The sequence below is a fragment of the Ahaetulla prasina genome, chromosome 6, assembly GCF_028640845.1.
Source record: "Ahaetulla prasina isolate Xishuangbanna chromosome 6, ASM2864084v1, whole genome shotgun sequence".
In the NCBI taxonomy this organism is placed as follows: Eukaryota; Metazoa; Chordata; class Lepidosauria; order Squamata; family Colubridae; genus Ahaetulla; species Ahaetulla prasina.
Window position 1 is genome coordinate 43,642,529 of NC_080544.1, and position 27,923 is coordinate 43,670,451.

Consider the following 27,923-nt stretch of genomic DNA (forward strand, 5'->3'; position numbering starts at 1 on the left):
CTGCCTCCTGCACCTTTTGCTCTTCTTCTTTTTCTTTCTCCTCCGCCTCGGAGGAGGAGGCGACCCTTCCTTCTGGCTCCCTGGCGAAATTAACCCCCACGCGCGAGGAGTCCTAATCGGAGCGCTCAGCCTCAGCGTCCTCACCATGCCGAAAGGGAGGCGGGCCAATCCAAGCACCACCCGGGACGGTATCTGGGTAAGGAAGGTGGCAACGGTCAGCCCAGAGTCCGGCTCACTTGGTCGATTTGGCACGTGGAGGCAAGGAAGAGCCCTAGCCTGAAGGAGAGACGGTCCGCGGGGGAAAAAAAGGCGTAATAGCCCCCGATCTCGGTTACCAAATGTTGCTTCATCCGAGGAAAGATGCTTGCGTTTCGCCCTTCGTTTCTTTTTAATCCCGGCCTCTGTGATGTAAATACAGAGAGATTCCCGTCTCTTGCACTAAAGCACTAAAAGCACTAAAGTACTCTTAGCGAAGTATTGCCCTGTGTCTCTTTGCGTGATTTAAGGAAAATCATTTCAAACCTTATAAAACAGGATTATAATTCTCACAGCGCATGCCTTGGTTGAATAGATTAAAAGATTGAAATTAATATTGAAATAATCTTGTCCTCTTCCCTTGAGTGTGACTAAGAGCTTGTGCAGTGTAAAAAGTTATAATATCTTGGAGAAAGTGACCCTTTTCTTCATCCTAGTTTTGTCACCAGATTTGTAAGAGAAGAAGGGCAATCTATAGTAAATATTGCTCTGACTGCTTGGAAGAAAGGCAGAAAAATAAGGAATATTTTGAAATATATTGAGTATAACACTTGCAGTCTAACACAGAGTACACAAATATTTATCTGCCCTAGTATTACTGATGTCTGCAAAATGTTACCAGTTAACAGCATCCCCCTCCAAAAATGGTTTCTTAAATAATTCTTCATTTTTATTTGAAGAAAGTATAATTGTGATATAGAAGCATTGTACATAATAGTAATGCTTTTCTTTGTATACAAGTTAGCATTTCCCTCCTCCGTCCTTTTCCACCCTCCAATTTATTTTTCCCTTCTTTATGCAATCTTACTTAATTTGCTTTCCCCCCCCTCCACTCTTTTCCCCTTTTGGCAAGAGAATGGCTCATTACCTTGGTCTCTAATGGGAGTATATGATACAATAGAAGCAGTAACTGTTATTGTTATGAAATGCCAAATTGCTTTTGTGCTTTAATAAAGAATAGACAGTGTTAATATAGATTATTTGTTTCATATTGAATGTAGAGAGCTATTGTTCATGCAAAGTAAAACTTATTTATGAAAGCTCTTGTTGAAATTATGTACAATGCAATCATGCTGGAGATATACTTTATTATGTTTCCTTTTCCTTTTTAATTTGGCCTTAATAGCAAGCTTCCTTGTCAAACATGCTAGCCTTTTATTCTTAATTGTCTTTTTTATTCCTATGATATTGGTTATGTATTGCACTAAGGGATAACTTGTTCAACATTATTTCATTGAGTAAAAAATTGGCTGAATTCACACAACATTTATACATTGCTTTTTGTTCTTTGTATTCTCAAGGTTCTCTTTGAGAATCTCATCAAATCTGTCTATCGTCATCTTTATGAATATTCCATTCCATTCTCTTTGTTCATTTATCTGTTTTGCAATCCTCATTTATTCTCTCTGTATGACCAAACTGCTTTAATGTACTTCCTTTATACTAGTCAATCACTTTTGTATTTAACCCACATTCATTCAGTACCATTCATTCTCAAGCTTCTTCTTGTTTTATCTTGCACACTTAATTGCCATATTCCCACTATATTTTTATGTTTCTTCTGACACACTCAACTTCTAGATAACATTCCCACAAAGTGGCTAGATGCACACAAAGCCTTTTTGTTTCTTTTGACTTTCATTCATTCCTTACGAGTTAACTGTTATTACCTACTACCTTTCTACTAGTTTTGTACATATTAATGTCTGAGTCAATATTTGATGCCAGTTATGCTTTCCAGCTGCCACTGTTCAGTTCCATTGCTAGGTAACTAGATCCTCATTTGCTCTGAACTCTAGCAATTAAACAACAGAATGGTGTATAACAAGTCTTCCCTCTTCTGTAACTAACTCATGAATGAGGCTGCTGAACTGGCATGTATAATTGAAATAAAGCCTTTGTGCATAAGGTCTGGCTATCTGAAGGAATTGTCTCCTGTTTCTGCCCTGTAAGATTTGACAGAGAAGGTGTGCTTCATATTCTATCCCTTAAATAATGTTATTTGAAGGGACCTAAGAAGTGCACCGTCTCTGTGACAGCACCTCTTTTTTGAATTAGTATTCCCCCAGAGGTTTAGATTCCCTTCAAGCCTTAAGTGCTTTTTTAAAAACAGGTTTTCTCATGCAAACTGAAGGGGAGGTTGCCTATTTGGCATGCAGTATATTTCAATTATGGTATGTCTATTTAGTCTTTTATGTACATTATTCTTTTTATTTTATTTGTAGGTATTGTAACTGTTTTTAATTTATACATTGATTCAATATTGAGTTGGGCAGCTTTATAAATTTAAATTATAATATGTATTTTCTATCTATTTTCCATTTTTAAGAAACTCACTATTAACATAGTACAGAAATTCATGTGGAGTCCTTGATCCTCTTCAGAGCTCCTGTTTGCCTGCAGATGTTTCATTAACCTAATAGTTAACATCCTCAGTTCTAGTTAGCATAAGGTTTGCTCCCTATTTATCTACAGTAGCTTGAGCTGCCAGTGTTGATGGAGAAGTGGTTTTCTCCTTAGTAGTTCTTTGATCAGGCTATTGCTTTTTGCCTGATTGCTTTTCTGGGATTAATCTGTGCTTGTCTGGCTGTTAGTTACTGTAGAATATATTTTCTGTCATTTTGTTTCATTCTTAGTTTATTGTCTCTTTTTAATGGTGTTCTATGATCGACTTTGTCCATGTGCTGTGAGATTAAGAAGTTCTGATCATGTCAACTGACTATTTGTTGTTCATTGATGATCTGCTGGTCTTCAGCCTGTATGTCCTACATAGTGGCAGTTACAGTTCTTATTACTCTGTTGTAGATGACCCTGTCCCTCCCCATGTCCTTTGTGCTTCCCCTCCTCTCTATTTTTTAATTGTACTTTTTAATTTATATATCATTTTATATCATTTTAATGTCTACTGGCTTTATGTTTGTACCTCACCGAGACTCGAGGTGAACTCCCATCCTTGCTCCAGCTCATGTCCTATTGGGGACATGAAAGGAGACCCCAATTGGGCTTCCTCCAGAAAACAATGATGTCACCAGCTAATCCTTTCAACCTGGAAGCGCCTTGGTGCTTCCAACAGGAATGTGATAAGACCTGCCCAGATGAGATGGGTGGCACATAAATCAAATAAATAAAATTGTTTTGTTCAAATCCAAATAACCAAAAAGTGTTTGTGTATATAAAATATATTAACATTATAATTATATAAAAATTTATATATAAAATTAACATTTTTATAACTCATGTAACTTGGAAAAAGAAATTATTTATGTTATCTTTTTATAAAGTGAAAATAGAATGAGATTTTGCTTCAGTATAGAGCCTCTAGGTGTAGCTGTAATACAAACAATAAAATATAGACTATAGAATCTTGTGTTCATTTTTAAAGTATTGAATTGTATAGATTATTTTGTTTGTGTTTTGCAGTTCAAACAGTGTGAAAACCTGCAAATATATCCAGAATCTCTTACAGCTACAATGCAAAAGCAGATATTTAATATAGATGCCAATTGTCAAACTGGAAAAAATGTGCCACTGATGTACAAAGAACGTGAGAAAGTAAGTATTTTCCCAATTTTTACGATACTCCAGCTTACTACAAATACGAATCTAAGTTTGTTTTAAATTTTTAAATTTCTCAATTAATTTGTAGCTAAGTTAGTACTGTTATAGTAACAGACCAGTGTTTTCTTAGGCTGTTTGTTTCTGACCTTAATAGATTTGCAGGTACATTGTAATCTAATTTGGAATTTCAAAATTGATGCAGGATTTCTCAGACTGGTTGCAGTCCCTCGACTGTTGTGAGTGGGAGGGGTAGTCTTCTCTTTCCCTCCCTCCCTCCCTCCCTCTCTCTCTCTCTCTCTCTCTCTCTCTCTCCTAATCAGATTTCCATAGGCAAAGTGGGAACACTATCAAAACTTGCTGCATTGACTCTAGACATTCCTGTAGTGGGTTTACAGAGGCAAAACTATGTAAATCTCAGCAGTTTTGTTAGTTATATAGTTTTAATCACATGCCATCACACAAATATTTATCATGGGGGGAGGCACTGAGGTACAATGAAATTCATAACCCTTGTATTAAATGTATAATTCTTTTTAGGTGCTAAAATAGCACTTGCCAGTAAAATGTAGTGAAATTGTGTTTATCCCAATGCTACATTCTTGTTTATTCAGAACTTTCACCTCATGACCTAAAGTCATTTGCCTATGCCTTTTAATAAATACAGTAAATTAAATAAAGCTACCATAATCTGGCTTCTTTTACCTTAGTGATATTAATAAATATTAAATTCACTTGTTAGAAGAATACAAATTAAAGTCATTTTCTCCATATAAAACTGTCCTTACATTCTATGAAAGCGTAAGGGCAGTTTTTATAGACATTATATATTTGTTAAGCAAACATGTCTGTCTTTTCTCAAATGTATGGTCTATAGATAAATATGGTCTGACCTGATCACTGACATGTGCTGCAGCACTTTTTGATATGAACAATACAAATTCCTTTATGTTTGCTTCAACTTCTCTAAGGAGCCAGAAATTCCAGGTTCAGAACACTTAATCAAGTTGAGTTTGGGGTGAGGTCACCATAGGCTTAACTCTAATCCCTTCATAAAATAAAAAAAATGAGGGAGAAGCAAAGACACAAAAATGCTTCAGGCTCTTGATAAAATTGTTTATTATATTTTAGATACAAATCCTTCTTGAAGAGCTTTTGTTTCTTCAAAACTTTTTATACAGCACAGCTTCTAAAAGAAAGTGATATGGAATATATAGGAGGAATTTTGAAATTAGTCCTTGAGGAAGGATTTGTGTCTGAAATGTGCTAGATAGTAATGAAATTATTTTATAGAACCTGGAGTTTTTTGTTGTTCTTATAGAGCCCTAAATAGACAGCCCTTAGCAGTTGCTCTGTTTTCTATTTATACCCAAAGCAGAAAAAGATTATTTTATATGGAGTAATAGAGTATGTATGTGCTTATATTAAATTATGGCACCTACTTCTTTGCTTTTTAGTACTGGAATATCTGATAATAACTAGCATGTTGATCAATATGCTTGATCACTCTTTTTAAACTCCTCCTGCCTCCAGGTGTGGATAACAACCTTAGATGCCTTTGCATAATTGGTTTGTACACAGAAACAAGGAATTAACTAATAATTAACTAACCATGGATGGAGCAATAAATATTAGCCGTACTTCCAGGCAGGCATTATTGTATAAAATGACCAAGGGGCATGTATCAGAACTCTGCTTATTCGCAGTAGTTGCTCTACGTTCCTTTTTATTTATGTACTCATGCCATTTTTTAGCTGTTTTTCACATAAACCCTCACAATAGCTTTCAAAATTGGAAAAAAAAATAGGACAATGTCTAACAGACACAATTGCAAATCAGATATTTCAGTAGACTAATATAAAAAAGACCATAAAGTAACATGTAGGTTGATATAACATATCCTATAAATGTCTATTTAAGACAAGTAAAGCCCGTTTAATTTTACATGGCTTAATCCCAAAAAAGAAGAATAGATTTGCAGTATAAACTATTTGGTTAGGTTTGGCTAAATAAGAAATTTGTTACTTCTTGCCAAAAAGAAAAGAAAAAGAATGATTTTGGAATTCCTTGGAACAAAAGTTGTAGAGGCAGGGTGCCACTACTGAAAAGATTTTATCTCCAGTCACTTACTCTATGTTCACATAACGTGGTAATTCAAAAGTGAAGAAACTACATTGTAATTTAATTCACTGTCTGAATCCAGCCATTTTGTTTTATAAAACCATGGATTTTAGCTTAATGGTGTGAACTTATTCAAAGTCAATTATGGTTAAATAACCCAGGACTCAGTGCAGTGTATGAACTTTGCTTGGTTTACAAATTATATTAAGTTACATTTTTTTCAGTTTATCCAAACCTGTAAGCCATAACTAAGTAAACTATATTATGGAATGCATAATGTCTCACTTTAATGATTGTAATGAACAATAGCCTTTTTTGGAAAAGGAAGAATGACATGTTAAGAATATATTTAACTATAGTTTTGATCAATGTAATATCTTATAATATGTTTTCATGGAGAAGGGTTTTTTTTTGTGGGAAGGAGACTGGTAGGTGTTCTGCTTGTAGTAATTGCAAGCAAACTTTATACATATTAAGTAATAAAGCAAAAGGTAGGCAATTTTTGTGAAAATCGTTTGGTTTACACTTTACTGGTTTATCAAATATTATGAATGGTATTTTATTGCTGCAACATATATTTGTTTCTGTTATAAAATCCACTTCCTTGTGTTTTAAATCCATTGTTTCTTGTCTTATGCCCTGGAACAAAACTGAACAATTCTGTCCCATCTTTTAAATGACAGCCCTTCATTTTTCTGCAGTCTTCTGTTCTTCATGCTCCGCGTATCCAATACCTCCACTTGATCCTTAGGGTTTCTCTCCAGTCCCTTTATCACATTCTCTTTTCTCTCTGCATATTAATCAATGCCCTTTCTAAAATGTGCCCAGAATTTGATGCAATATGATGTGATCAAAGCAAAATAGGGAAGGATTATGACTTGACTTAGTCTTGAGCTCTATATTTCTCTTGAAGCACTTAGAATTGTTTTTGCTTTTTGGAAGCTCATGTTCAACTAATGATGTATCAAGACAGTGAGATTTTTACTGCATGTATTGCTGCCTAGTTTGATCCCTTCCCATCATTATACTTATGATTTGGATTTCCCTACTTAAATGTATAACTTTGTATTTTTCCCTTTTAAATTTCATTTTATTTAATTCCACCCAGTTTAGCATATAAGATTCTCCTAGGTTGTGATGTTGTCTTCTAAGGAGTTTATTATCTCACTTCTATTGTGGTGTTGTCTGTAGATTTGATAGTCATACTTTTAAGCTCTGATCCAACTCATAAATATTTTAAATAACCTTGATCCTTCTTCTAAGCTGAATAGCAAAACTGATGAAAGCTTATTTAAATTTTTTGTCAGTTATGACACATAACTAAACTTGATAATATATCAAGTTATAGGCCAGTGTTGATGAATCTTTTCAGGACCAAGTGCCAAAACGGGAACATATGCGCGCGCATGCTGGAAACTAGAAGAGAGTGGCCCGGTGCACATGTGCATGCTGGAAAGATGATCTTCCAGTTTCCGGCACATGCATGCACATCGGCCACCTGGTTTTCTGGTTTCTGGTGCTCATGCACGCACGAAGACCAGCGTGCACCAGAAATCGGAAGAGCAATGGGTGACAGTTCATGTGCCTGGAGAGATGGCTCTGTGTGCCACCTCCAGCACGCATGCCATACCATCACGATTATAGGCTGTCAAATTTTTTTTGTAGAAATTTAGGTATATTAATAGCATTTATTATTTAGTAGGGCAATTCATATTTCCCCAAAATTTCAGACGTATTAGAGCAAGCCAGCCAGATGCATCATGCATAGGCCACGCCCAGCCCGGCTCTGCAAAGGCAGAAAACATCACGATACGTCCCATGACGTGATCTAGTTTGACACCCGTGTACTAGAGGATCTTTATTTAGTTCTTGAAAACGTAGATACATATGTATACAGTTCTCAATTTATGACCACAATTGAGCCCACAATTTATGTTGCTAAGTGAGAAATTTGTTAAGTAAGTTTGCCCCATTTTAAAACTTTTCTTGCCACATTTATTAAGTGAATCACTGAATTCACTAATTACTAAATTAGTAACATAGTTAAGTGAATCTGGTTTCCCCATTGACTTTGCTTGTCAAAAGGTTGCAAAAATGGATTACATGACTCCAGGACAGTGCAACCATCATAAATGTGAATCAGTTGTCAAGCATCTGAATGTAAATCATGTGACCATGGGTATGCTGCAATGATCATAAGTGTGGAAAATGGTCATAAGTCACTTTTTTCAGTGCTGTTGTAACTTTGAAAGGTCATTAAATGAACTGTTGTAAGTCAAGAACTACCTGTATTATCAAAAAATGCTGACATTTGCAGGGTTTGATTGTCTAAGATCCATCCATCCAGAAGTTGTCCTTTATGGCCTGCAATACTTACCAGGTCTGCTTTGCACACTTCAGTTAGTGTACAGATACATATTAAAAATCCATTCAGTAATGAATGAAGGAATTACACATCTTTTTTGCGCTTGAGGAAAAGAGATTGGTCTTGCCAAGATACTGCATGTTTCTATGAAGTCCACACTTCTACTGCAGTGAGGTTGCAAAAGCTTACTTTTGCTATGTATCAGATGAGAATAAGTTTCAGAAACAGTTTGTAGGTTAATTATCAACATGCTAGCCAAGATCTTTTAGTAAAGCCTTTCCTGATGGTTTGCTAACATAATGCAGAACATGCTATCTAAAATAAATGCCTTCTCATTTCTTTTAGGGACTAGGAGTAAGAAAATTTCAAGACAAGCGTCAACACTGTTCGCAAAACTACTATTTTTTAGCCCATGAGCAAATTCCTAGCAGCAATGCCTACCATTCTGTTTATCAGAGTTCATTTGTCCAATATCCAGATATTAAACATTCCATTCTAGGTCGCTTTCCTAAAAGCCATATTGATAAAAGCATTGCTCTACATTCTGCACCTAAGAATGATTACATGTGGTTTTCAAAATTTTACACTGGTTCTAATGATATAGCACCTACAGAAGCTACTAAAAGCTCAGAACCTGAAAATCTTTCAACTGCTGAAGAAGAAGTAAAATAAATTTTCAGGTTTTCATGCTTATTTCATGTAGGACTGAAAAATACATTTTTTTAAAAAACACAAGGGATCCAATCTTTCTTTGAAATGATTTCCAGAACCTAAATGGCATTAAAGTCATGGCAATTGGATGAGTGGTTGTATTTTATTTTCTTAAAAGATCAATGCTGCCATAGGAAAAGCAAACTTTTTAATATTGCTTTGAATATACATTTAGTTTTCCCGTCTCAAGATAAATATTAAAATGTTTCACTTTATTGTGATATCAGCTAGTTACTTCTATTATGCAACAGTTAAGGAGCAGACATAGCACTTTAAGAAGTTGTAAATAAGAGCCATTTACAGAGAAGGTGAGGTTTACCTTTTAATCAGGGCAAATTGCCAGTGAGAACAGCCAGGCCAAGGCAGAGAAATCCAAGAATTGAATCCAGGATTATAACCAGATGTTCAAGTTGTCTGGCAAAGAGACAAGAACAACTCCCCAGTCAATCAGACCTGGTATCAGTTCTCCATTTTGAGCCTTAGGTGTATAGAAGGCCATAACACTAGAGATGCATCTTAGCTTGCTCTCTCATCTCTTATACAGAAAACATAAAGGGGGGATTGAAAGCATGGCAATAAAAGACTTGGAAACTATGATCTGAATGATAGGAAACATAAGGCAAGAATAAAATGATGGGAGTAAATATCCCTAATAAGAAAGCAAAGGAAGTGTGGACAACCAAGGTCATTGTGAATTGGCCAAAGATTTTCCATGCCTACTTGAGTTCTTGAAGGTTTAATTGATAATACCTATCAGTTAGTTACATTATCTCCCCTGATCAAGACACTAATCCATGGACATCATTTGTTTTATAGCTATATTCATAAAATTCATTCTCACAACAAAGCAAAGTTCTAGGAATACATGATTATTGGACATCATATTTTTTACAGTAAAGACTATATCATCAGATTCTTTATTTTGCACAATCTCATTAATTCTGCTGAATGTTATCAACTATTGTCAACCACTGAGGACATGTGCCATCCAACTTCAAGGCATTTTAAGTAATTTTAAGTAAATGAATTTAGCTGAATGCTTGAATGTCTATGGAGATTCTCGGTCATCCAGGTCATGGTTGTCCCAAGAGGCAATGGACTTTCTTGTTTTTCTCTGAAGATGTTTTATTTATTTATTTATTTATTTATTTATTAGATTTTTATACTGCCCTTCTCCCGAAGGACTCAGGGCGGTGTACAGCCAATTATAAAAAACAATAACAATATACAATTAAAACAAAAATTAAAAAACTTATTCAATAGTCGGCCGAAATTTAAAATAATTAAATTTAAAAACCCTTAAAATTCATAAAAAATACAACCCCAGTTAAAAATATTTAAAAATTTAAGCCAGTCCCGCTTGAATAAATAAATGCGTTTTCAGCTCGCGGCGGAAGGTCCGAAGGTCAGGCAATTGACGCAAGCCAGGGAGGAGTTCGTTCCAAAGGGTAGGAGCCCCCACAGTTTCACTTCTCATCCAAGAAGAAAAACAAGAAAGTCCAGTTGCCTCTTGAAAAAAGCACCTTTGGGGTTTAATGATTGAAATATCACTGTTTTCTCATGGCTAGTTGCAAAAATTGTCTTTGCTGAAGTTAGAAGCGTCACGGTTTTCTGTCTGAAGTATACAACCATGAAGATGCAGTTAAGCCTTTTACACTTTTTGCCAAAAGTACTAATGCAAGATGAATCAGCAATAAAATTCTAAGCCAATGCAGAAGCATCTCATTTAAATTATGTGCTGTATGCACACTCAGTGTATTAATTGTACACCGTTGGATGATAAACTTCGTTTTATGGAATATTTCCAAATGAATGTAGTATGTACCCTCAACAAATATGGTAAAAATGGTGATGATGATTTTCTTTCTAAAAGACTCCCTGTTGAGATCCCTGTGTGCTGCTGCACATTTTGAAACACAAAACAATTAACATTATCACTAGAAAGTAACAATTAACATTATCACTAGAAAGTAACAAAGCCAAGAGCATGGCATTGTTAAAAGGAAGTGATTTCTTATGTCATCACTGATTAAAGCAGCCTGTCTCTATTGCAGTATCAGAATTTCCAGAGCTTTAGCCAAGAACTTCATCCCTGAGCAGATTCCAAACTAAAATGCATGCCAGTTACATAGTATGTGAAGTACTCCATGCTGTTTGGCATACTCAAGAGGGCAGTCTGGGTCCTCTGTGGAAGGAAAAATACATTCTTTTTACATCTATAATATTTAACTCAGGTTTAACATTATAAGTGAATATAGCAAGCCAATTTATAGCAGCAAGCAAAGATTCCAAATTACTTAATTCTACCTAATTCCCTGTAATCTAGATTTCATAAAGATTTTCAATTTTATATTTCACTTGCACAAAATTAATGTAAATCCCTGTTCATTAGATGATACCCATTCTAATTAACAGGATTAGACTAATATTTGTGCATTGAAAAATGAGTCTGAGCTTTGATCTTATGGAAGATGGCATTAGCATCTTGAACTTGCAAAGCAGGACAAAAGGACCATTGATAATAACCCAGAATAAAGTGTAACATTGAGAGAGATTATTGTGAGTAGAACATAATAAATTAGCATATTACTACTTATTTTTTAATGGTACAATAATATTAAGATTTCTCACATATTTCAGGCAGGGAAGCCATCAATTGCATTATGCTACTGCTCTTGACCTGCCTGTAATCTTGACACATGAATGCTGCATAACCTGTTGTGAGTCAATAAAGGATTACCACATAGCCTAAAAGTTGCTAACAGTACAAATATGTAATGGATGCGTATTTCTCATGTGGAGATTGAAAGAATTTTGTCATTAACAAATACAGCCAAACCAAAGCAGTATTTCAGTATTTTTAAAAGCTCTGTCCTTCACCCATGTCATATATTTTTTTAAATATAGATATCTGATTTTAAAAAAAAAAACTTAATTCTGAATAGGCAATTGCCCACATTATATGAGTAGCTTGAAAATTCCAGTCTTGCCAGCCTGTCTCCAAGCATCTTTAAATGGAAATTATTTAGATCTTCCCAGTGGGGAAGAAAGTGTTGTAAGGGAGTTCGCTACAGTATGTACATATTGGGAATCAGACCCCTGAATTTGAATGCAATCAGTTTCTGATTATACAAGCAAAGGGTTGGGCTACAATTCTAAGAATTTAGCTAGTTTTAATTTGGGCATGGAAGCTGTTTTTCTGCTTTCAGAATTGAAAGTAGATAGAATGAAGGTGTTTCTGATGAAAGGCACAAGTTCATTGATAGGAGATTCTAATTGAAAAAAATTAAGCGCACTAGAGGTCATGTACTAGAACATCATATGTAATTTATTTGAAATATCTGTTCCAAGTTGCCAGCACAAAGTCTAAATAAAATGGGCTTGCAAAAAAAAAATCTTTGATGAAAATATCCAAACCATTTTCTTAAAGTGCTTTTCTATGGGAATAATGTGCTGGTCTATTATAAAAATGTAATAACTTCCAAAGCAGTTTTATTTTGCCATTTCCTTCCCTGTAGGTTTTTGCAATATATTTCTAGAAATACTCTATGTAGTGTTACACAAAACAATATCTACAGCAGTAATAATAAATTATATGCAGTGGGAACTCAAGCTTATACTGAGGTCCAAGGAGGTAGAGTAGAAATCATTCATAATGAAGAAATGGTAATTTTTATGCTGCATTTTGTATTGAGCATGCCTCCAAATTATACGGCACAACATTCGTGCACTTTGATATAACCAGTGTTTAAAAACTATATAAATACCTCATATGAATAACAAAAATATCTACAGCTATAAACATTTTCTTTTATATGTAATGGTAGGTATCAATACAGCCTCTGATAATGTTTTAGTTTAATCATTTATTGAAATCACTGCAAATCAATAAGCATGAAAAACATCTAATTTTCCTGAGTAAATATACTACACTGATAGATTTTTCCCAAAATCTAAAAGTGTTTACTTATTTAAAATTTATATTTGTAAGATTGCCTGCACTCAGCATCGATTCTGGACAGTACACAGATTAACACAGTGCCTAAAACAAAACAAAATCAGTAAATATAATGGAGGAATAAGATATTCACTAACTGAAATAGGTACCACACCAGATATATACAGCTGGACTTATTCCAGAGCTTGTGTGGGGTGGGGGCATGATTTCAGAGTTCATTTAAAAGCTTGCAGGATTGGACCAGTCTCAACTGGAAGTGGGGGGGGGGAGGATTTGCTATTCCAAAGATCAAGCACTACAAGACAAAAGCTTTCTAGATCCCATCAGATGACATAGGTTAGTGGATGAGGCATGAATTGTGCCACTTTGTCCTATCTTATAGGGCAGGTAGAAATGATGAGAAAGTGACAGTCTCACATAACCAAGCCATATGCCATGAAGAGTTTTTAAAAATAATAGCCACTACATTGAATTGCATCCAGAGAGCACAGCAAATTCCACATTTTGGACACAGAAGACCGCTAGTTTGAAAGAAAAGTCAAAGAGGCCATCTACATTAAGATTGAACATCCCTCTCTCATCAGAGGGGGAGGGATACGACACCACCTATCTCCTGTTTACAATATAGTCCTTTCAGTAGTTCCAAAAAGAGCCCACATCCATTTGCACAATTTAAGTGACCCTGAGGGCATAGAAAAGCCTCCAAAAGGCCTCAATGACTCTCAGAAAGAGTGGTAATGACCAGATGACTGAAAGAAATATAAACTGAAAATGCTTCTTGGAAGTTCAGTTGCCTTTTGAAAAAGCACTTTTGGGATAACAAATATATGATAACCTTTGATTTTTATCATTCATTTGTAAATTAGAATTACAGAGTTGGAAGGGACCTTGGAGGTCTTCTAGTCTAACCCCCTGTTTAGGTGGGAAACCCTGCATCACTTCAGACAAATGGTTATCTAATCTCTTCTTGAAAACTTCCAATGTTGGAGCATTTACAACTTCTAGAGGCAAGTTATTCTACTGATTAATTGTTCTAACTGTCAAGAAATTTCTCCTTAGTACTAAGTTGCTTCTCTCCTTAATTAATTTCCACCCACTGCTTCTTCTTCTACACTCAGGTGTTTTGGAGAATAGTTTGACTCCCTCTTCTTTGTGGCAACCCCAGAGATAACACTGCTATCATGTCACCCCTAGTCCTTCTTTTCATAAGACTAGACATATCCAGTTCCATCAACCGTTCTTTATATGTTTATCCTCGATTCCCCTAATCATCTTTGTTGCTTTTCTCTGCACTCTTTCTAGAGTCTCAACATCTTCTTTTACATTGTGGCAACCAAAATTAGATGCAGTATTCCAAGTGTGGCCTTACCAAGGCATTATAAAGTGGTATTAACACTTCACGTGATCTTGATTCTATATCTCTGTTTATGCACCCTAGAACTGTGCTGGCTTTTTTGGCAGTTGCTGCCAACAGTGTTGCTGGCTCATATTTAAGTGATTGTCCACTAGGACTCCAAGATCCCTTTCACAGTTACAACTATTGAGCAAGGTACCACATATACCGTACCTGTGCATTTTGTTTTTCTTGCCTAAATGTAGAACCTTACCTTTTTCACCATTGAATTTCATTTTGTTATATAGCACCCAATGTTCAAGTCTGTCAAGATCCTTCTGTATCTTAAGCCTGTCTTCTGGAGTGTTGGCTATTCCTGCTAGCTTGGTGTCTGCAAATTTAATGAGTTCCCCATCTATCCCCTCATCCAAATCATTGATGAATATGTTGAAGAGTACTGGCCTTAACACAGAGCCCTGGGGTACCCCACTCCCTCCATGTAGATGCAGTTCCATTGAGGACTATACGTTGAGTGTAGTTGGTCAGCCAGTTATGAATTCATCTGGTGGTGATGCTGTCTAACCCACATTTTTCTATTTTATCAAGTAGTAGATTATGGTCTACTTTGTCAAATGCATATTTGTGCTGATTTCTTTGATCAACCTTCTTCATTCACTGAATTTTATTAATTATATATTCTAGATTATGTTTTTCTCCACCAGTAATTATTGCCTATTTATCCACTATTTCATTTTTTTTCCCAGAAAAAAAAAACATTACAGGAAAAAATGGGAAAGTGATGTGATCATTTTTTTTATTGGTACAATTAGGAACTACCCATCAATCCATACCAGTTCAAAGGCTCACAGACCAAATTTCCTTAAAGATTTGAAAACTTTTCAAACTTCTGTAGCTGATACTACATTTTCCCAGATTAGAAATTGCCAGGAATCAAAGACAACAAGGGGAATAGGGGCTTGGAATTTTCTGGTTTCTTTTCTACTGTCCTAACCATCCTGAAAAAGTGATTCCTCAAGTTTAGTGAACTCTCTGAAGTGAGATTTGATGAAGAAAATAATATAGTCCAGTATTTTTCAAACATAACAACTTTAAGATGTGTGGATTTCAATTCCCAGAATTCCCTAGCCAATGTGCCCATAAGAGAAGAAATTAATAACCAACAATAAACATGAAAATGTTTATTTTTTTTCCCAGGAAAAAAAAACATTACAGGAAAAAATGGGAAAGTGATGTGATTGGTTTTTTATTGGTACAATTGCAGCTTCCAAGGAAATTAATAAAAAACAAAACTTTATTCATGTTCTTGAACATTTCACTCTGTTCTTAAGGAAGTACTACAATGAAGTCATTTTTCAAAAAATATTTTCCTCAACACTATTTCTAGCATTTGCATGTGAATACTGTATTGGCCACCCTGCTGTTTGATTAAACTAATGTCTTTTTTTTTTTTAAAAAACCTAGATGAATCCAGATGCAGTACAGCACTTTCCATTTTCATCACAAAGCTTGCTGGGGGGAGGAACTATAATATTCTTGGAAATACATGACTAATGACGATATATATATATTACTTCTGAGGGAACTCAGATGTGTAATTATTGTGAAAATTTCACATACATATAAATATAATGATCTTTTGCTAGGTAAATTGCTAGCTAGCAATGGAATAAATATGATCCCTTCAGAATCTGAAATCATTTGGTACTGTAGGTGGTTGGAAATGATTCACCTTAGTTGTTATCTCTGGAACAGTAATATAGAAAAATATCTGCCAGGACTGGAGAATTTACATTGTTCTTCATATCCTGTGGAGTTTTGTCAGAAGAACTCTGGTCCCTGCTGATTTCTAACCCCTTATTTTGATAAGCCGTAGCACAGTATGAAGCAACAATGGGTTGGAGCAGCTATATTGTTTACTGTGGAAGGCATTCTGCCCAAAATATTTTCCCAAGAAACACTGATGTATTCTAAAGGTCAGGTTGATGTTGCATTCACTACTAAGCACGATTTCATCTTTCGAAGACTAACGTAGCTGTGGCTGCTTCGGGATAAAGGTTAAATTGTTTTTGCAAGCACTGGAGAAGTGAAAAACACACCTCCTTAATATGTTATTTTTCATTCTAATAATGTGTACTGCCTGTCAGGTACTTTATTCACCCGATGAATATAAATTAAAATACTTGGGAATTTATCAGCACGTGGTTATAATTAAATAGGAAGTGGTTATAATTTTATATAGGAAAGTGAACATGAGGATGGATGGGGGTCATTCTTATGCTTTGGCTGATAAAATTTGCTTTTATAATAGCTATTAGCATTATATGAGCTCCAAAAGAATATCTGTTAACAAATGTGTACAATTTATTCCTCCTACCTCCACTAAACATCTCTTCCACAGATGTAACAAAATGGCTTAAAAACATAACTTGAACAAAGCCTAAATTAAATCAATTACAATGTTATCAACAGGGATCAAGATGAAGCACAGCACTCAAATTTTCCTGAGTATATGTTTTCCCTATTCCTAGTTCCAATTCTACGAGTTATTTATACAACGAGGAACTCTTCAAATCCTGGCACTACCAGTATCTAAACTTCCTTGCACTTTTGGCCTGGTTATACTGTCACCACCAATTCTATTATGAAAATTCAGTGCTTTCTCACAGTAACTAAAGGAGTTTCTTCCAGGCAGGGAATTCTGATCATCTGGCAACTAAGCTCATCTAAATGTTGCCGGAAAGTCTGTATGGTTCTCTTGGCAATAAAGCAGGAAGTGTTTGCTTTAGAGTTTGTTCTGCTACATGGGTTGACTTCCCTCCAAGCCCCTCTTGCTTTTATCCCATTATAGATTAGCCTTCATTTCATAATTTCCCTTTGATCTTATAGCAAAGGAGACAGGAACTTCTGTTCCCAAAGCTTTACTCTTAGTGCTGCTAAAACTACCAGGTTACGTACCATCATGGCATGAAGACAATCCCTGCTCCCCCATGACCAAATGGGGCTTGGTTATTAAATGATATGGGGGGGGGATTCTCTTGATTGTTGCTATCTACTTAAAATCAGAAGGCAGGCAAATCTGGCGGGGAAAAAACCTCAATATAAATCTTTGAATATATACGTTCTTTTAAGTATACTTAAGTCAAGGTTGACTCAGCCTTCCATCCTTTATAAGGTAGGTAAAATGTAGACCCAGATTGTTGGGGGCAATAAGTTGACTTTGTATATAATATACAAATGGATGAAAACTATTGCTTGTTTTGCAAAATTTTTATTTTTCCATAATAATTCCCACAATTTAACCAGTGTACAATACAATCACTTATCCAACAATCAGTCCTATACTCAAATTATACTCAATCAGGGCTATTGACTATGGAAAAAGGGGAATTACAGTTAAAATCTAGGGAGAAATTGAGGGATGAAGGAAGAAATTATACATGGTTCCAGTATGGACAATTGCAATCTAGATGGAAAATAGATCAGAAAATTGGTATAAGGCAAAGTGATGATAATTTGGTAAAACAAATAAAAGATCAAGGTCAACAGCATATAAAGAGATTATATAATGTATTGGTTGAAATTGATTCAGAAATGGAGTTGGTTAAAGATTGTATGGTAAAATGGGCACAAAATTTTCAACAACCTATAATGTTAGAAACATGGGAAAAAATCTGGGTGAGGAATGTTAAATTCACGCAAGCACAAAATTTAAGAGAAAATTTTTATAAAATGTTTTATAGATGGCATTTAGATCCTAAAAAACTGTCATGTATGTATCCAAATGTGAAAGCAAAATGTTGGAGATGTGATTGTGAGGATGCTACCTATTATCATATATGGTGGACTTGCAAAAAAGTTAAAGCCTTTTGGATTAAAATATGGTGGATTATGCAGAACATTTTGAAAAAGAAGATCAAGTTTGTTCCACAGTTCTTTTTATTAGGAATAATCTCAGATTGCACTGTTATAGAGACAAAACTGATTCTGAATTTAATAACTGCTGCAAGATTATTGATTGCACAATATTGGAAGAAAGAAGACTTACCTACAATTGGAGAATGGATTAGTAAAGTATCAAATTTAGCAGAAATGGCAAAAATTTCTGCCTACTTGAAAGACTGTACACAAGAAAAATATATTTTGGAATGGAGGAAGTGGATTGATTATATTCAAAATAAGTATCAGATTAAAAAATATCAATTAGTTTTTGAGTGAAGTTAGGAATTATTATGTATTAGTTTAAGAAAGAAGGGAATTGATAGTGTGATGGTGTGAAATGGAATATGTTTTATGTTATATTTTAGATTATGTTTGTTAGTTACAATACCCTGTATTCTGTTCTGGGAAGTCTCGGGGGGGGGGGGGAAGGGGAAGACTATAAATTGATTGGTTGCCATTGTACAGGAATAATGGTAGAATTAAACAAGTTGGAATGGTGTAATGTCGGGACTGCTCGGCAAACACTCCCGAAGGGAAAGGGTAAGGAAAGAGGAGTAAAGAAGGAAGAAAGTAGGTAGGTAGGTGGGTAGGGAGGAAAGAAGGGAGGGAGAAGAAAGGATAGGAGGAGGAGAAGAAGGAGAAGATAGAGGGTTAGAAAGGATGGTAGTGAGAAGTGGGAAAGAGGAGGGGAAGCAGGAAAGCGAGGAGAAGGTGGTAGGGGAAGTTTAAGAAGGATGAGAAGGGAAGAAAGGATTAAAGGGGGGAGTGGCAGTCGAGCAGATGAAGACTATTGCTTGATGTAGTGTAAGCCGCCCTGAGTCTTCGGAGAAGGGCGGGATATAAATGCAAATAATAAAAAAAAAGTCAGTGGGCTCCAAAACACAAGAGAGCCAACACAACAACATAGGTCCCTAGGCAACACACACACACACACACACACACTAGTGCTCACTGCTCCTCACTACAGGTAATCATTGATTTATAACCATTCATTTAATGATTGAAGTTACAACAGCACAGAAAAAGGGATGGATAACAGCTTTTCACTCTTAGGAATGTTGCAGCAGCCCCATGGTCACGTGATCAAAATTCAGGAGCTTGGCAACTGGCATGTATTTATAACAGTTGCACTGTCCTGAGTTCATATGAACACTATTTGTAACCTTCCTAGCTGACTTCTAATAAGCAAATCAATGGGTGGAGCCAGATTTGTTTAGCAATTTCATGATTCACTTAACAACTGCAGCGATTCACTTATCAATGATGCCCCCAAAAATGTTTGGAAAATGGGGCACAACTCACTTAAAAATCATCTTCCTTAACAACAGACATTTTGGACTCAGTTTTGGTTATAAGTTGAGGACTACGTATACTCCACTCTACACCACTGCTACTACCCGTCCCACTACTGCTCTTCTAAACACTATTCATTGCAAGTCCTGCTATTGGAAAAAAATTATATCTTTCTAGCTGTTTTAGATGGCATTATTTCTACACACAAACCCCTCCTTCTCTCTTTCATACAAACCAACACCACCACACGCAGCTGTCCCATCATAGCTTTTATTTATTTATTTATTTATTTATTTATTGTTTATATTTATATACCGCCCTATCTCCCAAAGGACTCAGGGCGGTTTACAGGCATTTAAAAAACAAAAAATACAATAAATACAATTCTAAAAACAATTAAAAAACTTATTCAAAAGCCTTAATTAAAAATATAAAAATTAAAATTAAAACCCAAGATAAAAACCACAAACTAAAATCTAACTCAGTTCTGCGCAGTTAAATAGATATGTTTTAAGCTCGCGGTGGAAGGTCCGAAGGTCCGAAAGCTGACGAAGTCCTGGGGGCAGTTCATTCCAGAGGGTGGGAGCCCCCACAGAGAAGGCCCTTCCCCTGGGCGCCGCCAGACGACATTGCCTCGCTGACGGCACCCTGAGGAGTCCCTCTCTGTGAGAGCGCACGGGTCGGTGAGAGGTATTCGGTAGCAGCAGGCGGTCCCGTAGATAACCCGGCCCTATGCCATGGAGCGCTTTAAAGGTGGTCACCAAAACCTTGAAGCGCACCCGGAAGGCCACAGGCAGCCAGTGCAGTCTGCGCAGGATGGGTGTTATACGGAGCCACGAGGGCTCCATCTATCACCCGCAGCCGCATTCTGACTAACTGCAGCCTCCGGATGCCCTTCAAGGGAGCCCCATGTAGAGAGCATTGCAGTAATCCAGGCGAGACGTCACGAGTGCGTGGGTGACCGTGCATAGGGCACCCCGGTCCAGAAAGGGGCGCAACTGGCGTACCAGGCGAACCTGGTAGAACGCTCTCCTGGAGACGGCCATCAAATGATCTTCTAGAGTCAGCCGCTCATCCAGGAGGACGCCTGTTGCGAACCTTCCATCGGGGCCACTGACTCGCCACCGATGGTCAGCCGGATTTAGCTGACTGTACCGGGATGCCGCATCCACAGCCACTCTGTCTTGGCGGGATTGAGCTTGAGCCTGTTTCTCCCATCCAGACCCGCACGGCCTCCAGACACCGGGACAGCACTGATAGCTTCGTTGGGGTGGTCCGGTGTAGAAAAGTACAGCTGGGTGTCATCCGCTTACAGCTGGTACTTCACACCGAAACCACTGATGATCTCACCCAGCGGCTTCATGTAGATGTTGAACAGAAGGGGCGAGAGGATCGACCCCCGCGGCCCCCCCCAAGTGGGGCGCCCGGGCCGACCTCTGCCCCTGTCAACACCGACTGCGACCGTCGGAGAGATAGGAGGAGAACCACTGATAAACGGTGCCTCCCACTCCCAATCCCTCCAACCGGCGCAGCAGGATACCATGGTCGATGGTATCGAAAGCCGCTGAGAGGTCTAATAGGACCAGGGCAGAGGAACAACCCCTATCCCTGGCCCTCCAGAGATCATCCACCAACGCGACCAAAGCCGTCTCCGTGCTGTAGCCGGGCCGGAAACCGGACTGGAACGGGTCTAGATAGACAGTTTCATCCAGGTGTAAGGAAACTGATATGCCACCATATTTCTACAACCTTCGCGGCGGGTTGGAGACCGGACGATAATTACCTAAAACAGCCGGGTCCAGGGAAGGCTTTAAGGAGGGGCCTCACCACCGCCTCTTTCAAGGCGGCCGGGAAGACGCCCTCCACCAAAGAAGCGATCGTAATCGCCTGGAGCCAGCCTCGTGTCACCTCCCGAGTGGCCAGCACCAGCCAGGAGGGGCACGGGTCCAGTAAACACGTGGTGGCATTCAGCCTACCCAACAACCTGTCCATGTCCTCGGGAGCCACAGGGTCAAACTCATCCCAAACAATATCGCCAAGACCACCCTCGAGCATCTCACCCGATCACCGCAATCTTGGTCCAGACCACCCCGAAGCTGAACGATTTTATCGTATAGATAACCGTTAAACTCCTCAGCACGCCCCTGCAACGGGTCATCCCGCTCCCCCTGATGTAGGAGGGAGCGAGTCACCCGGAACAGGGCGGCTGGGCGGTTATCTGCCGATGCAATGAGGGAGGAGGCGAGCCACGCCGCTTCTCAATGCCACTAGGTAAGTCCTAGTATAGGACTTCACTAGTGTCCGATCAGCTTCGAACGGCTAGACCTCCAGGAACTCTCTAGGCGCCTTCTCCGCGCTCATCCTCTCAGCTCCTCGGAGAACCAAGGAGCCGGTTGGGACCTGCGCGGGTCAGAGGTCGCAAAGGCACGACACGGTCTAAGGCCCCGCCGCCCGCTCCCAGGCCGCAACAAGTTCCTCAACCGAGCCGTGAGCCAGACCCTCAGGAAATGGCCCAAGCTCCGTCCGAACCCATCCGGGTCCATCAGGCGCCTGGGACGGAACCAACGTATTGGGTCTCTCCCTGTGGTGAATGGCGGTCAGAAAGTCCAGGCGAAGAAGAGAGTGATCTGACCATGACAAAGGTTCAGTGACTATTTCCTTTAAGTCCAGATCTCTCAACCACTGACCAGAGAGAAAATCAGGTCCAGAGTGCCACCCCCAATGTGAGTAGGGCCATCAACTACTTGGGCCAGGTCCAAGGCCGTCATGGAAGCCATGAACTCCCGAGCTGCCGTCGATGACGAGCCGGAAGATGGCAGTTAAAGTCCCCATGACTAAAAGTCTGGGGTCTCAACTGCCACCCCAGCAAGCACCTCCAGGAGCTCGGGCAGGGCAGCTGTCACGCAGCAAGGAGCCAGGTACACCAGCAAGCCCATCTGACATCTATGACCCCATCTCACAAAGAGGGATTCACACCCGCAATCTGAGGTACAGTGGTCTCCTCGGCTCCAGACTCTCTAATCACAACCGCCACCCCACCACCCCTACCCTGGCCCCTCGGCTGATGGAATGCCCGGAAACCCGCGGGCACATTTGAACAAGGGCACGCCCCTTCTGTGCCCAACCAGGTCTCTGTAACGCCCATAAGGTCCGCGCACCCCTGGATAAGATCGTAAATCAGGGGGCCTTATTGACCACGGACCGTGCGTTGCACAACATCAGCCAAGACCAGGGCTCTGAGGGTCCTGACCATCCGGGAACGGGAGAAGTTTGAGGCTCGGACGCGCGATCGCCTGCAAACATCGAGCACGCGTCCCCATTACACGATATGAGCCCCCACTTCCGCCATATCTGCCCCTCCCCCTTACCGTGGAAATAGCACCACCCTCAGCCGATGGAACACAAACACCCCGTGACCTCGGACCTATTAACTTACCGCCACGAGCATGCAGGAACTGGATCCCCACCCGACGGGTTTCCCCAACACCCGCCTTTCCCTCCCACCCCTTAAGAATGCCCTATCTAAAAAACCCCAAAGGCTCTTCCTCTTCGCATGCCACCTCTGTGGGTCCCAAAACCCGTCATAGAGGCCGGCCCTCGGTAACGAAGCGGGCCATTCCTGCGAGGCGGGGGCACCTCGCAGGCGCAAGAGTTCTTGTGCAGCGTAACGCATAGAAAAGTACGAATCGGTGAAGGATGATAAGATGGCAAAATCCCAGGTGGTAGGACATTGGGAGATGGTAACGCCTCCAAGGGATGTCCAGATGTCAAGTAGGACAAATAAAAGCCGGAACTGGATAATAAGGATGATACAGCCAAATAGGTAGCACAAAGGCCTCCATGATTAAACCTATGGATAAAGTCCCTACAAAAGGTCTTAACAAGGCAGAAACTACCATCCATAGTCACAGTCTGTGGTCCAGTCCAAAATCCCATAAGATGAAAATAGATGGCATCACAATCCCCCACCATCGGTGTCCGTTGTCGGTTTCTCCACCGGGCCCATCATATCACCCCCCCCAACTCCTCCGAGAATGGGCTGCGGACTACTGAGGCCCAAACCTGCCCACGGCCACTACTGACTCCAGAAAGCCACAGGTCCCAACGTGGTAGGGGTCAGCAGGGGCCAGCTCGGATAGATGATACCAGGGGGAGAGGGCGAATGAAGGCCGGGAAAACCTTCACCCCTTCAATGATCGAAAAGTCAAGGGTGGACAGCCATAGGCTAGGGAACAATCCTTCGCCCCTTCGATGGTCAGAAGTCCGATGTTCGCAAAAAAGTCCGATGGGGGGGAAGAAAGGCAGACCAACAATAGGGGACCAGATGGAAACATGATGTAAAGTGCCAAAAGGGGGAACGAACCGTAGCCACATCTCAGGCCTCGCCTCAGGCCTCGTCTCCCACTGCGGGCTCACCACGCCCACCTCCGATGGAACCGTGGATCCGGGGCGCCGCTGAAGAAGAAGACGCCTCGCGGCCCGCCAGGGCCTCGCCCAGAGTCGCCCGCCAGGGCCTCGCCAGCTCACAGTAACTAAAGGAGTTTCTTCCAGGCAGGGAATTCTGATCATCTGGCAACTAAGCTCATCTAAATGTTGCCGGAAAGTCTGTATGGTTCTCTTGGCAATAAAGCAGGAAGTGTTTGCTTTAGAGTTTGTTCTGCTACATGGGTTGACTTCCCTCCAAAGCCCCTCTTGCTTTTATCCCATTATAGATTAGCCTTCATTTCATAATTTCCCTTTGATCTTATAGCAAAGGAGACAGGAACTTCTGTTCCCAAAGCTTTACTCTTAGTGCTGCTAAAACTACCAGGTTACGTACCATCATGGCATGAAGACAATCCCCACTCCCCCATGACCAAATGGGGCTTGGTTATTAAATGATATGGGGGGCGGAATTCTCTTGATTGTTGCTATCTACTTAAAATCAGAAGGCAGGCAAATCTGGCGGGAAAAAAACCTCAATATAAATCTTTGAATATATACGTTCTTTTAAGTATACTTAAGTCAAGGTTGACTCAGCCTTCCATCCTTTATAAGGTAGGTAAAATGAGGACCCAGATTGTTGGGGGCAATAAGTTGACTTTGTATATAATATACAAATGGATGAAGACTATTGCTTGATGTAGTGTAAGCCGCCCTGAGTCTTCGGAGAAGGGCGGGATATAAATGCAAATAATAAAAAAAAAGTCAGTGGGCTCCAAAACACAAGAGAGCCAACACAACAACATAGGTCCCTAGGCAACACACACACACACACACACTAGTGCTCACTGCTCCTCACTACAGGTAATCATTGATTTATAACCATTCATTTAATGATTGAAGTTACAACAGCACAGAAAAAGGGACGGATAACAGCTTTTCACTCTTAGGAATGTTGCAGCAGCCCCATGGTCACGAGATCAAAATTCAGGAGCTTGGCAACTGGCATGTATTTATAACAGTTGCACTGTCCTGAGTTCATATGAACACTATTTGTAACCTTCCTAGCTGACTTCTAATAAGCAAATCAATGGGTGGAGCCAGATTTGTTTAGCAATTTCATGATTCACTTAACAACTGCAGCGATTCACTTATCAATGATGCCCCCAAAAATGTTTGGAAAATGGGGCACAACTCACTTAAAAATCATCTTCCTTAACAACAGACATTTTGGGCTCAGTTTTGGTTATAAGTTGAGGACTACGTATACTCCACTCTACACCACTGCTACTACCCGTCCCACTACTGCTCTTCTAAACACTATTCATTGCAAGTCCTGCTATTGGAAAAAAATTATATCTTTCTAGCTGTTTTATACGGCATTATTTCTACACACAAACCCCTCCTTCTCTCTTTCATACAAACCAACACCACCACACGCAGCTGTCCCATCATAGCTTTTATATCAACTGTGCTGTGGGGAGGGCTTAAAAAAGCAAGACAACAACAGCACAGGTTCTGGTCATTTTCTAGGAAGCCTCTCCTCCCTAAAAGACAGTCTTTTAACTCAGTTTCTGGCCATCAAGCTCAGGAAAGGAAGCTTTAGCTTTCAAGGATTTGTAGCAAAAGAAATGCTCTGAACATATTTATCTTGCTCCAGGGCAAATCCCTCTGAATGATCTGTAACAAGATGTAACCCATCTTGTCTGAGGCTTAAAGCAATAATACTCCTATCACATCCAATGTTTGGCCTTAGTCCATAAATAAACTTTGATTGTTATTGATAGGAGCGGTGGTGGCACAGTAATTAGAATGCAGTATTGCAGGTTAACTGCCCACAGCCAGGAGTTCGATCCTGACCAGCTTAAAGTTGACTCAGCCTTCCTTCTGAGGTTGATAAAATGAGAACCCAGGCTTTTGGAGGACAATATGCTGACTCTGTAAATAACCTAGAACAGGGGTGTCAAATTGGTGCCGGCAGGCCAGATGTGTCATGTGCAGGCCATGCTCACCCTAACTCCGTGAAGGGGAAAAACATCTTGAAATGTTACATGATGGCAACATGATGTGGTGAGTTTGACACCTGTGGCCTAGAGAGTGATACACAGCACTATGGAGCAGTATATACTGTAAGTCTAAGTGCTATTGTTATCGCTATTAAACCTATCAAAGGTAGTGAGCTTTGATCATTTCCTCTTTTAATATCCAAGCAGGTTATTATTCTAGCAAACAGTGCAATTGAAACTATTGAAAATAGTGTCTTGGATTAAGTGGATATTATTATTTAACTAGAGCAACAAGCTCTGGCTTTGCTCCAGAGTTTGATAGCCATACTGTAGAGCCTAATGAAGAAGCATTAAAAACTTGTTACTATAAATGTAGCTTTGCTGGGGAAATGATTAGCAAATAGTTTGCTATTCAGATAAGTTGCACATTATTTTAAAATGAGTATCTGAATATTTATGTAAAAATCCATTCCTCCCAACAGGGAAACAGGAGCTTATTCATTTATTTTGTTTCTAAATGGCCACAGTCAAGTTACTGTTGGTGGTCTACATAATCATACAATATCCACAATATATAATGCAATTACTAAAATTAAAATTATATATATATATATATATATATATATATATATATATGTATATGTATATGTATATGTATATGTATATGTATATGTATATTTTCACACACACACATATATAGGTCTTTGGTTATTCGGGTTTTCTCCCGCGTAAAATTGGAGGTGTCTTGGCGACGTTTCGACGAAGTCTCATTCGTCATCTTCAGGCTTCAGCTTCGTGCTTCTGGGAGCAACAACACCCCGAAAACCTCAGAAAAGATAGATAGATAGATAGATAGATAGATAGATGATAGATAGATAGATAGATAGATAGATAGATAGATAGATAGATAGATAGATAGATAGATAGATAGCGTCTAACTCCTATGGGTGGTATGTGTCTACCTCAGTCTTGGGTGTTCCCTCTATAAATCACATTTATAGAGCCCTATGGAAGTGTTCTATATAATAACACTGGGGTTAGCTTTTAGGAAATATTTCCTAAATATCCATATTTCAGGGGCTATCATCCTAGCCTCAACTTTCCGTTCCCAACTTCATAATAATCAGGTGCTACTTGAAGTACATAGTCCTGAGATGACTTAATACCAAGACTTTATAGGTGAAAATCAGCAATTTTTATTGCATCTGGAAACCTATTGGCAACATAGTGCAGGTATGACATGTTCATGCATCTAATGCCACTTAACATAGAGACACTACTGCATTTTGTATCAACTAAAGTTTTGTGTGGCTTCAAACAATTGTCCCATTCAGTGCATTATGATAATCTTACCAAGATGTTGAGAGCATTAATTAACTGTTGCAAAGTCCTCTTCCTCCAGGTAGAGCCACGATTGGTATATCAACTAAAACTGAGCAAAAGCCCTCTTGATCATTATCTCTATTTGACCATTCAGCAGTTGCCATATGACCAGGATGATTCAAAAGTCACAGATCTACTCACATGCCACCTCTTTGAGAAATAACTTATTGTTGACAAAGAACATTGCAGCTGTAACTTGCTTGGGTTCAACTTCAATCTGATTTTTCCCAATCATATCCCAACAGCTCCTAGGCACTAGGACAAAACTTCAACTAAATCTGGTGGAGGATTTGTGAGCACCAGAACAGTCTGGAATGGTGATGTATATAGATGGGCAAATGACTACAGACTCTCTCTTCACTGAGTACATTATATTTCGAGACAGGGAGATGAGATTCTGCCTTAAGTAAATTACAAATAAAATCCTATTTTTAATAAGCTTTTTATAAATAACGGATACATTAACAAATACTTGGTGGCAGTGGTGAGGGCAGAATGTCAATGCTATGTCTGATACGTAATACAAAGTTTAAATTTTGTTCATGCCATTATAGTAATACT

The 27,923-nt window shown here is 39.1% G+C and overlaps 1 protein-coding gene across 1 annotated transcript; it reads left to right on the plus strand.

Moving 5' to 3' along the window:
• Positions 1–11,647, plus strand: TEX36 (testis expressed 36). The gene is made up of 3 exons (XM_058189100.1): positions 1–196; positions 3,676–3,807; positions 8,642–11,647. The coding sequence occupies exons 1-3, from the start codon at positions 146–148 to the stop codon at positions 8,966–8,968; spliced, it is 510 nt and encodes a 169-aa protein (XP_058045083.1). The 5' UTR covers positions 1–145; the 3' UTR covers positions 8,969–11,647.
• The last annotated feature ends 16,276 nt before the right edge of the window (positions 11,648–27,923 follow it).

Excerpts from the sequence above, each read along its gene's own strand:
- TEX36 (XM_058189100.1), top strand. The coding sequence starts at position 146 with ATGCCGAAAGGGAGGCGGGCCAATCCAAGCACCACCCGGGACGGTATC. Across the intron at positions 197-3,675 it reads CCACCCGGGACGGTATCTGG|TTCAAACAGTGTGAAAACCT; the intron begins GTAAGGAAGGTG and ends TGTGTTTTGCAG. Across the intron at positions 3,808-8,641 it reads TGTACAAAGAACGTGAGAAA|GGACTAGGAGTAAGAAAATT; the intron begins GTAAGTATTTTC and ends CATTTCTTTTAG.